At 39.1% G+C, this 16,654-nt stretch overlaps 1 protein-coding gene across 2 annotated transcripts in view; it reads right to left on the bottom strand.

The window, feature by feature from the left end:
* The window catches only part of LETM1 (leucine zipper and EF-hand containing transmembrane protein 1), a 65,193-nt gene that overhangs the window by 11,505 nt on the left and 37,034 nt on the right, over nt 1–16,654 (bottom strand). For both annotated transcript variants that reach the window (XM_026648079.1, XM_026648080.1), the window contains exons 6-12: nt 15,154–15,357; nt 13,364–13,483; nt 12,732–12,863; nt 9,638–9,817; nt 8,816–8,971; nt 2,634–2,768; nt 1,731–1,921 (exon numbers count right to left, since the gene is read on the bottom strand). In XM_026648079.1, the coding sequence (XP_026503864.1) occupies nt 1,731–1,921; nt 2,634–2,768; nt 8,816–8,971; nt 9,638–9,817; nt 12,732–12,863; nt 13,364–13,483; nt 15,154–15,357 (1,118 nt within the window). The remainder of the gene's footprint in view (nt 1–1,730; nt 1,922–2,633; nt 2,769–8,815; nt 8,972–9,637; nt 9,818–12,731; nt 12,864–13,363; nt 13,484–15,153; nt 15,358–16,654) is intronic.

Here is a 16,654-nt window from a genome sequence, read left to right as displayed (position 1 = left end):
TTACACTTCTACACACAAACAGCATATATACAGTGCTCCAACATTTAACCTAGTAATTCACTTAATTTCCACTGACAAAGGAGCAAGAATCTTGAGGTATTTCTGAACCTGGTACACCTACACGGACAATTCTTGCCTCCTGCCAAGCCTGTTAAGTACTGTCAATACAATTCATGCCAACACATGGAAATTTCTTCCCATCTGAGACAATATTCTCTCCTTTTTATTGATGGCTATCATTCCATTATATCACATCCAGTTTAGAAAGCCTTTCCCCAATGGAGCCAACACTCACTTCTCGTAAACCAACCAGCAAGGGGAATGCTGAAGAGCAACCATTCAAAATATCAGGTTAAGAAAAGATATACAAATATTCCAAGAACATGCAAAAGAATCCGTTACACATAGGGCCCCGATCCAATTCTCACTGAAGTAAATAGTGATCTTCTATCCATTTCAGCTGAAGCTGGATCAAGCCCATAATGGGTAATAATTCCAAGCAATGTGTCTATAATAAAGTCTAGCACCTCAGGGCGGAGGGGGTGGGTGGGGAGCTGCCACAGGGCTCGGGGGGGGGGGGGGGGGGGGGGGAGAGTTTTGCCTAGGGCGCAAAACATCCTTGAACCCACCCTGGATAAAAGCAGCCTTGGAGAGGGTTGGGGCTGAGAGAAAAACCTAGGCTGATTGGAAAAGTAAAGTAGTCTCAGCTGGGGCCATGCCCCAATCAGGCCACAGCTGGCCCTATAAAGGGGCTGCTAGGCTGGAGTTAAGTCAGTCTCTCTCTATTGGTTGAGAGGGATGGGCCTGGCTGCTGGGAGTTGAGCAAGGTACCCAGAGTGGAGCAGGGCTCGGGGAAGGCTAGAGGAGCTGGGGAGCTCCAGCCTGGAAAACCCACAGGCTGCAGGCCTTGCTAAAGGCCGGAAAAGGTACTGGGGTTGTAGAGGGCAGCCCAAGGGTAGGCAAAGGCAGCAGGTCCAAACCCTCCTTGCCGATGATGAGTGGCAATTATACTGTAGTCTGCCCCAGTGAGTGGGGGCTAGATGGTGACTAGCACTAGCCCAAGACTGAGGTGAGGATAGGGGGGTGGGGGTTCCCCAGGGAGGGGAGATCCAGCGAGACTGTGAGAAGGGGCACTGGGGTCCGGGAGGGATGGGGGCCAGCAGCAAGGCAATACACTGGCCTGCAGAGGGCGCTCTGGAGGCTGGCGAGCTAATTCCCTGGACGACTAGCAGGAGGCGCCGGCGGGTGAGTCGTCGCCCTGCTACACTGCATAATAAAACCTTTATGGAATTTGTTTGGAAGTCAGAAAGCGTGCCAAGATAAAATGTCGGTGTATTCTACACAAATGTAACTAAGGGCATGATTTGGCCTGCAGAACCTTTACTACTGGTGTCAAGCACAGGAAGGCAAGGTCCCAAAGAACCCATCCTGACTCTCAAAGCTCAGACTGAATTTGCAGGACTGGGAGTTTGGGGAGAAACCCATCTTTTTTATTTGTATATTACCAGATTTGAGATGGAGATCACTGAGATTGAAGCCCACAATGCAATTTTTGCAGTCACTTCTCAGAATTAAACCGTACATTAAACTTTTGAAACAAAATAACTTCCTTGCTATTATTTTTTTTCCAAACCAACCTAACGCAAGAATTCATGTTTCAGCCTACCACACAGACTGATGGCGGTGAATGAGTGTTTTGAAAAGGAAGTGTGGTGCCATCATTCACTTACCCAATAGGTGGACTAGCACCACTGTCCAACTGTCCATCCACCACCTTTTGGTCTGTCTCTAATTCATTAATAATTTTGCCAATTTGTCCAATCATTCGGTTCACCCTTTTGGTCAACCGCTTGCTTGCTTTAGACTCTTCCACTACATCCTCTTGTCCTGTTTTAGATAGCTCCTTTATCTCTTGCAAATCCTAGAGGAGATGTTCAAGCAAAAAAGCATTCATGAGAAGATAAATTTGCAACAACAAATATAGTAATGTCTAAAAGAAAAGCAGGAGTCCTATGCAAATCAAAAAGGTTGCAGCAGGAGAGGAAGCCGTTATTGCTGTTGTCAGACACATGGGAACAGTGAAATTTAGAGACTAAAAATGAAGGTTAATTTTAGAAATTAAATTAATGTTGTGGCTAGTTCTACATGTCCCTTACATAGTCCTAAATCCTCGACCGTTCCCCTCCTGCCAATTAAAAACCTTTTCATCCATCCTAGGATTTCAACCCCACATCCTTTCAGTGTCGTACAACTGGATCAGGACTTCTTTCAGACAGCATCAACACCACTTTACAGACTGGAGAAATTGTTCCCTATTGATTCTAAGAGGCACTCCATTGCCCTCCCATATACTGCCTCTGCAGCACAGAGAGCATGGAGTAAAGAACAGAGGCCAGATCCTCAGCGGATGTAAACGGTCATAGTTCCATTGACTTCAGCTGAACTTTAACTATTTACACAAGCTGAGGATCTGACGGTCCTGCATGACAACATACCACACAATAACTGAGCAAGTAGGCCTCTCCAACAATTTCCAATTTGGGTTATCTCAGCTCACAAAACAAATTGTAATAGTTTAAGGTTAGTTTTTCTAAGAATATGTATGGACAGAGCTTCTCCACCCCATTCTTTACCTCACTATATTCCTGAACATCATCCTTTAGCTCCTCAAGCTCCTCCTTTTCTTTTGTTAACAATTTCTTCTTTTCCTTCAGTTTGGTGCAAGCATCACTCAGCATGTCAATCTCCTCCTTGGTTATTTCCTCACCCTAAAAAGTGAAATATCCAAATAAGCATAGGACACATTTGTGGTTTCTTCCAGAAAAAAAAAAAAAACTGATTCAGTGTGAGTTTGTATTCTTTTAGGTTTCAGAGCAGGTATAATACATAGACTGATATTTTGAGATTGGTGCATGGATGTTAGGTATATTAGAACTGTCAATCTACTCATTTTTAAAAAGTGAATTCAAGATAGTTTTTGTTACTATAATTGTCCCTTAGCCCCTCTGGCAATTTCTGTGATTTTCACAGCCATATTTCCCTACTGTTTAAGAAGTGTTTCTCTCCTACCTGTTGCTGTGTGAAAGAACACAAACAGAGGAAATGACTGACAAAAGAAACAATGTAACTGAGGCCTGGTCCACACTAACCCCCCAATTCGAACTAAGGTACGCAAATTCAGCTACGTTAATAACGTAGCTGAATTCGACATACCTTAGTTCGAACTTACCGCGGTTCAGAAGCGGTCCACACGCGGCAGGCAGGCTCCCCGTCGACTCCGCGGTACTCCTCTCGCTGAGCTGGAGTACCGCAGTCGACGGCGAGCACTTCCTGGTTCGACTTATCGCGTCTGGTCTGGACGCGATAATTCGAACCCGGAACTTCGATCCCCAGCCGCCGAACTAGTGGCTGGGTGTAAACCAGCCCTGACTGTATGAAAAGTTCTGAAATGCACATATCAATTGCAAAAAAATGTTTCTTCCTCCTACAAGCTCTTTAAAATGTATAGTAATCTTTGGTAATAGGGTAAAATTAGCAGGTATCACATTTCAAGACAGTTGTCTGACTTATAAACTGCTGTCTTTTTAAACACCTAATACTCAAAAGTAAAAAATCCTAATCTTCAACCATCCCAAAATGAGACCACCAGAAGCTAGTCTTGAAAAATGGCTCATCACAAACAAACAGAACTAAGGGTATGTCTACACTACAGGATTAATCCGAATTTAGATAATTCGAATTTGGGAAACAGGTTGTATAAATTCGATTGTGCGCGGCCACACTAAGCACCTTAATTCGGTTTTTAACCACATTAATTCGGTGGTGTGCGGCCACACTACCCCATTAATTTAAACACAGTAATTCGGTGGTGTGCGGCCACACTAACCCTAATTCGAATTAACAAAATCAATTTAGGCTCTACTCCGTTCGTCGAGGTGGAGTACAGAAATCGATTTAAAGGGCCCTTTAATTCGAATTAACTGGCTCTGTAGTGTGGACGGGTGAAGGGTTAATTCGGATTAACGCTGCTAAATCCGAATTAATCCCGTAGTGTAGACCAGGCATTAGTTCTGTTTGTTTGTGATGAGCCATTTTTCAAGACTAGCTTCTGGTGGTCTCATTTTGGGATGGTTGAAGAAAGGCTAGTAATCTCTTTAGCTGGAGCCAGGAAATTAAAATAAAGACAAAGACATAAGCAAACACATCTGCATTAATCCGTAAGAAAAAAAATTGTATAAATACCATTTTAGCCTACAAAAGTAGCACAGACTGCAAAATGCTATGATTATTTGTGACATTTAGCTCTAATTGCCCATCTTATGAAAAAAGCATTTCACCCAGTTGCTTCATGGGAAAGTGCCTGTTCCACTTCATCACCTATCCTTTCCCAATTCACTGATAAATGGGCACTGAACACAGATCATGATGTACTCTTCCAATAATTAAATGATAGCTCTGACCCTTCTTGGTGAATATATTTGCTGAGCAGTGGCATGAGGAATCGACATTTTCTCCTGCAAAAATCTGCAAGAAGATCAGGCTAGAAGCTTTGCTTTTTTGTCAGATCACCATAGCTGCAATTCCCAACTTAACAAGCAGTACTTAAAGAAGAAAAAAAAAGGCAAGCCATCATCCATTAATATATCAAAGTCTCTTTTGCTGGTCCATTTAACACCATATTCCATTTCTGACATGATTCTTTATTAACTGTGTGTGTTTATTTTGGAAAAGTCATGTTTGTACAAGATACTGAAAACTTTCAGTATTCCACAAATCAAGTATGCCAGTGTACATTCACATTGTTTAAGACATCAACCAGTACTGGGTTTTCAATGCTTGTGTAACTGATTTTACACCTCATTAACTGCATGAATCATATCAAAGAGTGTTTCTCTCACTCTCACACACACACACACACACACACACACACTTTCAACAAATAACCAGAGATCAGCTCACAAACAATGAGAACCTTCTTCATGTCAGAAGTGAGGTTTTGGCAGACTCTTAATTTACAGGTACCATCAATCTCCCTACACATTTTCAATGTAGTTTCTAAAATTTATAATATAATAAAAAAGAAAAGTCTCAGAGCTAAGACAAAATGACAGTCGATTAGCACAAACTCATCCATGTATGTTCTATTTTATGGGTTAAAGCAGTCAGTTTAAAAGAAGCCACTAAGTTGTTTCAAAAAGTATCTAAAATTACTCATCTAAAACAATAACGTTTTTCTCCGCGCCCCCCCCCCTCCCCCCCAAGAAAAAATTGTCTGGAAAGGTCTCTGACCAAACGTGCCAACTCTTTTTGGGTTCCTACACCAGATTTAGTTCTCAAATTATTTTCATTATCATCTTCACAATCTTTTCCCACTCCAGAAACTAATCTTGGTCTCCCTTGGACAGATACTTCATTTCTGCCACATATTTACTGATATTCACATGTAATATTTTTGCACAATTTCTTCTTTGCTTCCATTTTAGAAAGATCTCAGAGCATTTAAATTCTTCACACGTGGGAAAAAAGGGTATCATTTTAAATATATGGGTTACCTTGAAGCCTCTTCTAAGAAAACAAAACCCAATTAAGTCTGCTTCCCCTTCTTCATATCACAGCCAAGATTGTTGGAACCAGGCATTATATTAGTTGCCCAGTATCACTCCTTTCCAAGGTCACAGTGAACTTCTATGGTATAGTAAGCAGTATTGTTCAGAGTATTCCAGATGAGGTTGAATCAGTACCTTTTAAGTGACTATATAATTTCTTTGTTGGAGTTATCCTGCTATTAATACAATCTTACTTATTTTCATTTAACTAAGGCAGTGATGATAACCTAACAAGGCAATTTGATATTTAAAAGTATTCATTTAAAAGTTAGCAGTAATGTTGATCTGTAGGAGCACTGGTGTTCAGAGAAATCTGATCATCAAATCTCCTGAACAGTAAATTTTACAATAATTAACAAAAAAGAACTAAGAGAAATTCAAATATAAGTTACATTTAGGGTGCGTGACTAAGTGGGAAAAGCCCATATACATTATTTTACTCCAGAAAACACTTCCACAAATAGTAGAAAACCCAAACTGAGCATCATAAAATATTTGATTTTCTACAGCAACACACGAACAATTAAATTTCTAACATTAGAAATGTAAAGCATGTTCCTAACCTTAATACATAGGTACCACTGCCACTTTTCAAACTTTGCAGCATGGAAGAAAATAGTAACTAGTAATGTAAGTTGTTTGAATGAACACTAATTTAATGCAACTAATATATGAAGCAGATGCTCTATGCTAGTCTAAACTGAATTACAAAAAGCACACAGACATGCACAACAAACTACTACTGTGAATAATTTAGTTCTCAAAAGGTTAAACATCAGACAAGCTAGAAAATGTAGAACATTACTCAGAGAACTACTCATGAAGAATTCCTCAAAACAACAAGAAGGGGGGGGGGGGGAGGGAGTAAGAGTACAAACTATAGAGAATATATAGTCTAGAAAGTGACATTTGTATTGCTTTTAGGAAAAAAGTTTACAGAATGCCTGAAGCAAAGAGCAGTGTCACATTTTCAAACAAGATTTTCTACAGGGCAAATCTGACAACCACTGAACAAGATAAAAAAAAGGATAAACTAGTCATTTGTGTGTTCTGGGTGCCATTTCCCAATCAATTCATAACTTTTTCCCTACAACTCCTTAAAAAAATAATAATTACATTCTAGGTTTTTGGGGTTGTAATACCGTGTTTCCCCAAAAATAAGACAGTGTCTTATATTAATTTTTGCTTCCAAAGATGCACTAGGTCTTATTTTTCCTGGAGCTTCGGGGCCTTATATTCCGGGGTGGCCTTATTATCTGGGAGGTCTTATTTTCGGGGGATGCCTTATATTACAGCGAGAGGCAAAACTGGAAGTAGGTCTTATTTTCGGGGGATGTCTTACTTTCGGGGAAACAGGGTAGTTATCTTTTTAGAGAGTTCTCTGAAATGAGAGTGTCGTGTTCACCATTTTGTTCTAGGATAGTGAGATTAGTCTAATGTGCATAAACCAGTGTCCTAGCATGTCAGTTTTCAAGATCACAGTACAGGTGACATTGATGGGGTCCACAAAAACCCCTCTGTAGTATATTTCCAATAATTTCAGATTATAATAATGTAATAAACATACAGCATTGTTATTCATGATGGAGAAGGTCCCATTTTCCTCTTTATGAATTCAGTTCCCTCCATGAAACAGTTTGGGTTTTTGGAAGCTTGTAAAATTCTTCTCTTAACATAATATATGTATATTAGGCCCAAGACCCAGCAAAGCACTTATACCTATGCTTATGGCCGGTGCATGTTTGGGGACAGTGAACCAACCATCATCTAACCCCCACATCTGTCATTTTATAACACTATACTTCAGCTATTCAAATCTTGTGTTAAGTAGCTAAACAATAAAATGGACACCCTGAGAATCTTTTCCCTTCATCTTGACAATTCCTTTGCCACAACCAGGTGAACTGATCACAAGTAGTATCAGGAGTGCAAACCTACTCAAGGTAAAAGGTTTTGCTATAATTGATTCTTTGCCAAGGGATGCAATGATGAGACTCATCTCTTTAGAAAACTGAGCTGTTAAAGTAAAAAGGAAAAGCTTATAAAAATGGGAAAATACCGAGTATGGTCAAACAATGACGGACGGACGCACACACAAAAAACAACCCACCATATTCAGTTCTTCAAGGACATTTTTAAAACTTAAGGGGTCCACAAACAGAGTCCAAAGTAGCAATTTAGAAGAAGCTAAGCTAGAGACCAAGATTTAAGAGCAGAGAGAGGGACACTTCAAAAAGATTCTGGCAAATTCAAATAAGTCTTGGGTGAATTTCAATAGAGTTGATTTGGACAAGCTCCCTAAATCACTAGACCGTCACCTAAATGAACGGTGGTAAGTTCAATAATCGCACTGAATCCTGCCAACAGAAGCTGCTTGCCCCACTGAAAGCAGAAGTGAGTTTATAATGATCCCAGCATTCTTCCTTTTAGCTTAAGACACTGTTTGGCAGCTGTGTAAAGCTAGTAACATTTTAAAGTGCTCTATTCTTCCTGCAGGCTGTAAGGAAACCTGACTGGGTTAAAACTTAGCTCACAGCTGATTCCTGTATTAATGCGTTTGTTGTACATGTAAAAGATTCCAATACAAAATATTAGAATGCTAGGAATTACACCATGATAGAGACAAGGGGCCATATTCTTGCTCTCAGTTACCCAGTCTACACACAGAAAAAAAACATAACTGGGTTCCTGAAGATATACATACATCACTGTAACAAAGAAGTCTCCTAAACCATCATCCTAATTCTAGAAGTTAGGCCTTCCATCTTCTGACTATGCTCTTCAAGAAAGAAACCCATTTTTATCTTGTTTTGTAAACTGCCATACATACACTCCTGCCCAATGGTATTATATAAACAATAAGCAGTAAAAATGGAAGTGCAGCGGTCTAAAACTCCTAAAGCCACTGCAAACAACCTAAGAACTAGGTTTATCAGCTGCACAAGATGGAAACGTTTTAAGACTGTGCACAGGCTTAGCAGTTCTCTTTGTCCTAGGCCTTGCACGCAGGCAATCTAAGGGTTTGGGGCTAGACGGATTTCTCTTCAGGAGGTAAGATAGTTAAAATAAGCAAGTCTGCTAAGATTTTCCTCAAATCACTGAACTGTGTTGAAGAAATTCAATTGCCTCTACAGTGGTATTTTTATACTGGATCAGCTTACGCTTTTCAAACATTGTTTTTAAAACCGGTCTTTAATACCAAAATTTACCTTAATGCCTTCTAACACTGGTGCTGTATCTTTCAAGGTCTCTGAATGTAGTGTCAAATCCACACTAGCCAGTTCATGTTCAGTATCCACAGCTATCTGGCTTTTCTTCACATGTACAGCAGCTGCTTCAAGATCCACTGCAGACTCCATCTCTTTCTGAATTTCAAAGCCACATTCAAAAAGACATTCATTAATACAAAACAGCATCATGTTTCTCTGTTTTCAGAATCATCTGCTTAATTAGATACAGGTTCCAAGACACTACAAAAGCAGTATGAACATCTCTGCCAGTTACAAACTGACCAATTTCAATTACAATGTCTAAGCCCATTTCATGAAAATATTAATAAAATTATGCCTTTTAAGATATGGCTTGATTCAACAATAACATTCAGTTTCCATAGACAAGTAAGCCAAACAATGTTATATCAAGTATATTCAAATTTTTTTAATATTAAATATTAGCAAATCCAACTGCAAAGAATATTTTAGGTAGAAAAATCTGGAAACTCTTTAAACAAACAAAAATATCTCCTGTTGCCTCTAAGTAACAGAATCAAACATAGATGGAAATGACATTTTAGGTCATTTAGTCAATCCCCTGAATTGCAGGATTGTTCTCTATATTTCTTTTTCCTCTGCCTCCCATGTTTTAAGATGCCCCACATTTTTCAAATGTGCATTTTGACGTCTTTTTGATTACAGACAAAACCAAGAATAGATGCACTATAAATCCCAAAAGAAACACAATGGAGTCTACAATGGACTAAGTGTTCATGCTACTGAAGCACTTAATTCTCAACAGCTGGAAGTTGCACTTACCCTTGCTGCAACCTGAAGGATTTCTTTGGCTTTCTCAGCAGCTTCAGACATTCTTTCCATCTCTTTTTCTTGATTTTCTTTTCTAATGGCTTCTTCTTCCTGAAGGGTTGCTTCCAGCTTAGCTTTATTATCTACTTTTTCACCCTCAACTTCTGCTGCTTTGACTTGAGCCTCTTTGGCCTAAACAGATTGGAAGGATGACATATGAACAAACTTCTACATTTTGAATTATGTAGCTCAGAGGTCTTAACAGTTCAGTGAACACACTGTCAAACAAATAAAAATTATACTACTAGTGCAGTCCACAGAGAGAATTCTGTTTATTTTGAGAAACCTACAGAGCCTTTCTACTTTGATACTGTTAAAGCTTTTCATTCTCATTGTGCAAGTCATTCCTTTCTCCTGTCCTCTATATGAATCTTTTTCAGGACAAAATTGTAAACAAGTTTTGAAAACCCATTCCTTCAAAACAGACATGTTTGGCAGAGCATATTTTTAGGTTAACTTTTATCCCAGTAACCTCCCACAACATGGTAGACCATACACACGGGAAGATGCAGTCCCTGCACTGAAGAACTTACAATCTAAGTCAAAAGCAACATCAGAAGGGTGAGGAAGAGGGATTACACTCTAAATACACACAATAGGAGTATAAATTAAAGCTAATTTTGACTATTAACTACATTGGTCTGCCCCTCACCCTATCCGTCTGAAATTTTGCCTATTTCTTGTGGTATCATGGAAGAAAGGAGTCTTTTAGAAGGGATTTACAGGAAGGCAGTTCCATGCACAGGGGACAGTGCAGAAGCAACACAAAGATGGTTGTGGGACACACAGATGGTTAAGACTAGCATTGCTAAAACAGTGGGAACCAAGTAGTAAAAGCTATAACTGAATAAATATTTCTGTAATCACATCCTTGAAACAGCACCTACAAGTCTGTTAAAAATAAATATGTAGTCTTTAAATAAATACTATATCAGTCTTTACCAGTTGACTTAAAACCTTGAATAACTTAATTTTATAAAAATTAACCTATCAATCAGGGAAAACAGGTAGATGAATGTGAATCTGTACAAGAACTATGCAGTGTTTAGGTAATTGTGTTTGGAAAGATATGTAATAGGTTCTGTGTGGCTGCCTTAATGATGTAATGGTCAACTGACAGAATGATAGCTACCACTGTAAGCATACCCTGGAAATGAAATGGCTTTAATATTACAGGCAGTCCTCGGACTTATGACATCTGGTTCCTGAAAATTGCGTCGTACGTCGAAATGTTGTAACTTGGAACCGCAATCATCTCCATTGCAGGACCAAGTGTCGTAAAGTCAAAACCAATAGTCGTAAGTCAAATCAGGGTGTCAATTCAGAAATGTCTTAAGGCGAACGTCGTAAAGTCGAGGACTGCCTGTACTTTCAAATGAGAACTCTTCTACTGAAAGAGACAGGATGAGACAGATATGGCTTCCAATATCTGTGACCCCTGGCAACTGAATTCAAAATTGTGACTGGAGCAGCTACTATAGTGGAGACAGGGACACTGTAGGACAGCTGATGAAGGACTGTTAAGGTTTAAACAGGTCTACACTAGCACTATAGTGACAAAGTAGGCTGACTCTGGCCGTATGTCATTTGGGGAGGTGATGTTATTGTGTCAATGTAATGGGGTGCCTATGGCAGTGGGAGACAAATTCAGGTGTGGATACATGCAAAACTAAATTCATAAGACTCTGGTCAACATAACTTGGTAGTGTAGATCAGACTGTAGTAAATATCTATTTCAAAGCCTGGGGACTTTTAAGGTCTTGTTTATGGAACAAACTGTCACCATGGAGGAGTACAGAGCAAGAGAAAATATTGACAAGATAATTAAAATAAAACCAAAGACAACTTTCAGGGATTTGGGATAAGATTACTTTATTATCCAAATCTGGTGAAGATTAAAACTTTGTTTCAAGAAATCTGTGAGAAAAAGTTACTCCCAAGATACTTGTCAGAAAGCTTAATTATAACTGAGCCAAGTAATGATGATTCCAAAGAGGAATTAGTGTGTTTTGAGAATCATGCTGATCTCCCATGACTAATTTTGAATGCAAGATTTCAGATACAGCATGCTCTTAAAATGCTTCACTAATGAAGAGTTGGCCAGACTCCCTCCCTCTCTACAAAGCAGTAGAACAGTCAAATTTTAGTTTCTCCTGCTTACTCCAAGACTTTGGACATCAGAGATATTTCAGGTAGGCTCACCCAATATGTTGTTCTTAATGGAAGAAGAAAAAGGAGACAGCCAGGCTGCCTCTTATTTATTTTCAACTGGAGACCAGCAGAGAAACTTGAATTTGCAGACAGAGAAATTTATACTTTGCCCAACTGTGTGTTGCACAGCAGCTTGCAGGAGTCAGAGGGTCACAATCTGCATAACTCAGACTGCAGCCACCCTCACTGTAACCATCTTTAACATAGCAGTGGAGCCTGCAAAGACTACATACCTTAAGATCTTTATCTTGCTCACTATGGTCTTTATCTCATACTGAGACGTAGTACTGCAAGCTTAGACCTATGGTTTTTTGCCTGCCACGTCTGTGGATTAAAGATGAATGTGCAGCAGGACACATTTGACTTGAGGGTCATTTTTTTGGTCAGAACCTTCAGTACATGCCACCTTTTTCTTTGTGCTTTCAAGGTGCCTCAGAGCCTCCTGTTAAGGACAGTTAGGCTTTCCCCAGCACTATGCATAATAAGTCTTCCAACTGCTGCCTAGTCACTCCGACCTGCAGTAGTGCATACAAAATTTTCAAATGCTGTAGCTGTTTTTGATCAGCCAGTCATCCAGCTAAGCAAACTAATACATTGTTCATCTAAGTACATCACAGTGGCTACACTTTTTACACAGGGCCAATACAAAGCTAACACTTAACACTAATAATATGATTAGTACTTATATATATATATACACATACACACACACACACACACACACACACACATACACATACATACATACACACACATACACACACAGAATGCCAGTTTTCAGAGAAACTAGTTTTTGTTGAAAGATAGTGTACTGGTTATATAAAGTAATACATACCACACTCTCTGGTAGGGTCTGGAGTGTTGTTTTGAGCTGATCAGCTGGTGAAAGTGTATCCGGAAGATACATAGCTCTGGATAAAATAAGCAATGAAGTGGGGATTTGTTGGTCCAGGTGCAGCTCTAGCCACTGTAATTCAATAGATATACCTATATAGTTATATTTTAATCACACAGAAAAATAGGAATTCCACAGCAAATTGAAAGTTACCACTTATTTTCTAGATACAGTATTACACTTTTGTGTGTGTGTATTAATTATATTTTAATTTACCAGTTACTAATGTATTCCAAATAGAATGGAGATCTTTAGATGAAAGCCGCTAAGTACAATAAATGCCAGAGCTGCATTCTCTTAAACAAAAGGTATGCATGGGATCAAAAAGCGACAAGAGGTGGATCAAGGTGTACATCAACTTTAGAACTATTTGTCTTAGACCCAAGTCACAATTTATGAAAGCTCTATAATTTGAGTCTGATTAATGTATATAAACTTTATACCTCAGAAAATAGTAACAGGTTCAGTAAAGGCCAATACCCATATTGTTCATTTATATAATATGCCTGCACAGAGCAGTATTACTATTTTATGATTAAACAAGTAGTGAAGCGATCTTACTGGACATGTACCTGTTTGAGTTGTTCCTTTAGTCGTTCTTCTGTTACGCCAAGAGCTCTCATACCTCTTGCTCTACATGCTGCCTGCAGTTCTTTAACAGTCAGACTGTCAACTCCTTCCTCCGCAATCAGCTAGACAAGATGTAAAATAAACCCCTCACATGTAATGAACATGTAAAAAAGTGTTAACAGGAAAACAATAAGCACATAGATGTTTAGAATGATCACTGGGGGCTGCTGTGATGATAAAAAAGAGAATCGCAATGTTTGGAACAAGAGATAGACATTTATGTTGCACATTTCAAGCAGAATTAAATTGTTTTAAAAGTTCCAGAACTGCACTGGGTTTTGGGGTTTTCTTGGTAAATATTTTAAATCATTTCTATGACATGAAGTTTACACTTACAAAAATATTTTCCCTTTCATTCTATATTCCTATTGTCATAAATGGTAGTTACAAGCACAGATCAACGGGGGGGACATACATAAATCAAAAGATTAAAATGGTATTGTGAATGTAAAGGAAATAACCTAGTGTTAATTTACATATAGCTGAACTTTCCAAATGGGTAGTCCTATCAAATCCATGCTTACCTCCATGGATCCCTATTGGACAGATATTAAGAACTGGAGAGGTGGGTTAATGAGCTGTAGTTATAGGAGAGGATTCAGAACTGTACTGCCTGTATTGGTGAATTTAGTAATCAGAAAACTGTAGTATTTTTCACAGCCTAATATTTATCTGTATCTAGAAGTCCTTCATAAAAAACAGGACTTAACTTCCATAATTGAAAAGTAAGTTTTCCTTCAAACACGAGTGGCTTTTCAGAACAAATCAAAGCTACTGGATTTTGGCACTTACGAAAAGTGTTCAATTAACAACATTGTTTGTGCAGGCATACACTATGCAAGCGTCTCCAAAACAGTTTTGTCAATGTAATCAGACCTAATATATTCATAATTAACATAAAACATTTCAGTTCTAGCTAACCCCCCTGAACAGAGAGATTGCCAGTCATGGTAAAGTGTGTAGTGAGGAAGATGAGCGCAAATGGCTAGCAAAAGACAACAAAATAATCAAATCCATCTTTCTATGACCATACCAAATTTGAAATCGACTCTCAATAAATGTAAGGTTAGTGTACTAACCAAATGTTTCTAGCCCCAATGCTATACTTTTTTGCCTTATTTTTAAAGAGCCAGCAGTTCTTTCCTAATTGAGGAAGCTCACCTAATTTTAAGGCTTCAGTCTTTTTGCTGAAGTATACAACTAGTATTAATAAAACTTTGAGACAAAAATAAGTAGATGCCTAGAAACAAAACATTTGTATATTTCAGCTACAGTTGATAAGATTAGATTTTTAATCCGTAAATGTTGGTAAACGTCGATTTCACCATACACACAAACCAATATTTCCATCAATAATAATTTTTAAAATGTACAGCTAGGCAAAGTAAGAAATATACTGCTTAAAACTTATTAAAGTTTGATTAAGGATATTTACTATGTATGTTTTGACATGATGTTGACATTTTATGTTAACGATTATAAAGTTATTACTTTTTGAATCTCAACATCTGTCATTAAATAATGACTGTCTTCCTCCGCTATAATTTCCCATAACTGTGAAATTTTAGATCTACAAAAAATTAAAAAATGCTTTAAAATAAAATTTATAATATCCATCAAAAATATTAATATAAAAATCAAATTCTGCCAAGCTTAATTATAGCATTGGAACAGATAAGCGTTTTTTTTGTTTGTTTGTTTTTAAAATCAAAGCATGACTAAAATTACTTACTTTGTCATCTGCTTTCATGGACCTCAACCTCATGGTCAGCTGGAAACGCAGAAAGTTATTTGTCCCGATTGACTGAAGTTCCAACAGTTTACAGAGAGCCACCAGCTGAGGCCTAGTAAGATTGTCCAGTGTAAGCTCATCTTCAAACAGTTTAGAGAACCGTAAGATCTCCTCATTACTAGGTCTTTCACCAGTCTCTCGGATCTAAGAAAATCAAAAAAATTATCTCAAAGCAAGTTTAATGGATAAATATCGCTTTTAACAATAAGTACTGTACAGTTCTTAACTAAAAAAATTTTGTTCCAATTCCAATTAGTCATAATGTTTTCACATTAGTGTAATTAGTGTGTATTCAGACACAGGGTCTTCTGTCTTTCACAGCAAATAAAAGGTTGTCAACAGAACAGTCTGCATTGTGTAATCTGAACCCCGTTTCCCCCCCCCCGACCATCATCCACACCCCAGCCCCCTGACCACCACCCCGAACTCCCCTGCCTTCTCTCCAACCCCCACTGCTCCCTGCCCCCTTACCGTGCTGCCTAGAGCACCGGTGGCTGGCAGGGCTACAGCCGCCGCTGCCCGGCTGCAGCCAGGCCACGCTGCTGCCGCCACTACACAGCACAGAGACTGGGTCAGGTCAGGCTCTGCAGCTGCGCTGCCCCAGGAGCTCACAGCCCTGCTGCCCAGAGCATTGTGCCAGCGGTGGAGCGAGTGAGCGGAGGCTGCAGGGTAGGGAGGACAGCAGGGGAGGGGCCGGGGGCTAGCCTCCCAGGCCAGGAGCTCGGGGGCCAGGCAGGATGGTCCTGCAGGCTGGATGTGGCCCGCAGGTCGTAGTTTGCCTACCCCGACTTAAAGTACTGGGAATCCTACTCTGCCTGACAACTATTATTTGAGCTAGCATCTCATGTATACTCAGACACCTAAACAAAACCTGCACTATGAAGTTTTGTCACTGGATTATCCAGCTGGAAATCTGGGAATTTGTTCATCCTCTGAGAGGCTGATAGTTTTCCAGTCATCCGATGAACTTTTATTAACCAGAGAATACAGAAATTTGAGAGCTAAGAAAGGCTATGACTGCATCAACCTCAAAAGTGACCCTACGTTGAAGAGGCTACAAGTTGGAGAGAGGGAGGTAAAACGAGAAGATGCATTTTACAATTTAAGAGTGCCCTTCTGCTCTGCTACATTAACTTTAACAGAAATTAGGAACACTGATCCAGTACAGTAGCCTGCAACAGGGAGCTTTATAACAGAAGTATTTTCTCTTATGTTTTAGTTTGAATTTCACCAGTTTTTATGATCATCATCTCTGTCACAGGCAAAGAAAAAAACTATAGCCTGTTGTTTCCAAAATCTGTTGAGGGTGCAGAAGTAGCTTTCCCAGTTCACAAATGCATTAAAAGATTTAGGAACTCCCAAACCCCACATCATGTAGGGCTTTTTAATTAGTGGCTTCGAGAAAGGTAAGTATACCACTAACGAAGCACCTAAAATATTT

Source organism: Terrapene carolina, unplaced genomic scaffold, assembly GCF_002925995.2.
Source record: "Terrapene carolina triunguis isolate 2854851 unplaced genomic scaffold, T_m_triunguis-2.0 Scaffold66, whole genome shotgun sequence".
NCBI classification, from domain to species: Eukaryota; Metazoa; Chordata; order Testudines; family Emydidae; genus Terrapene; species Terrapene triunguis.
This window is presented reverse-complemented; position numbering and strand designations above follow the sequence as displayed.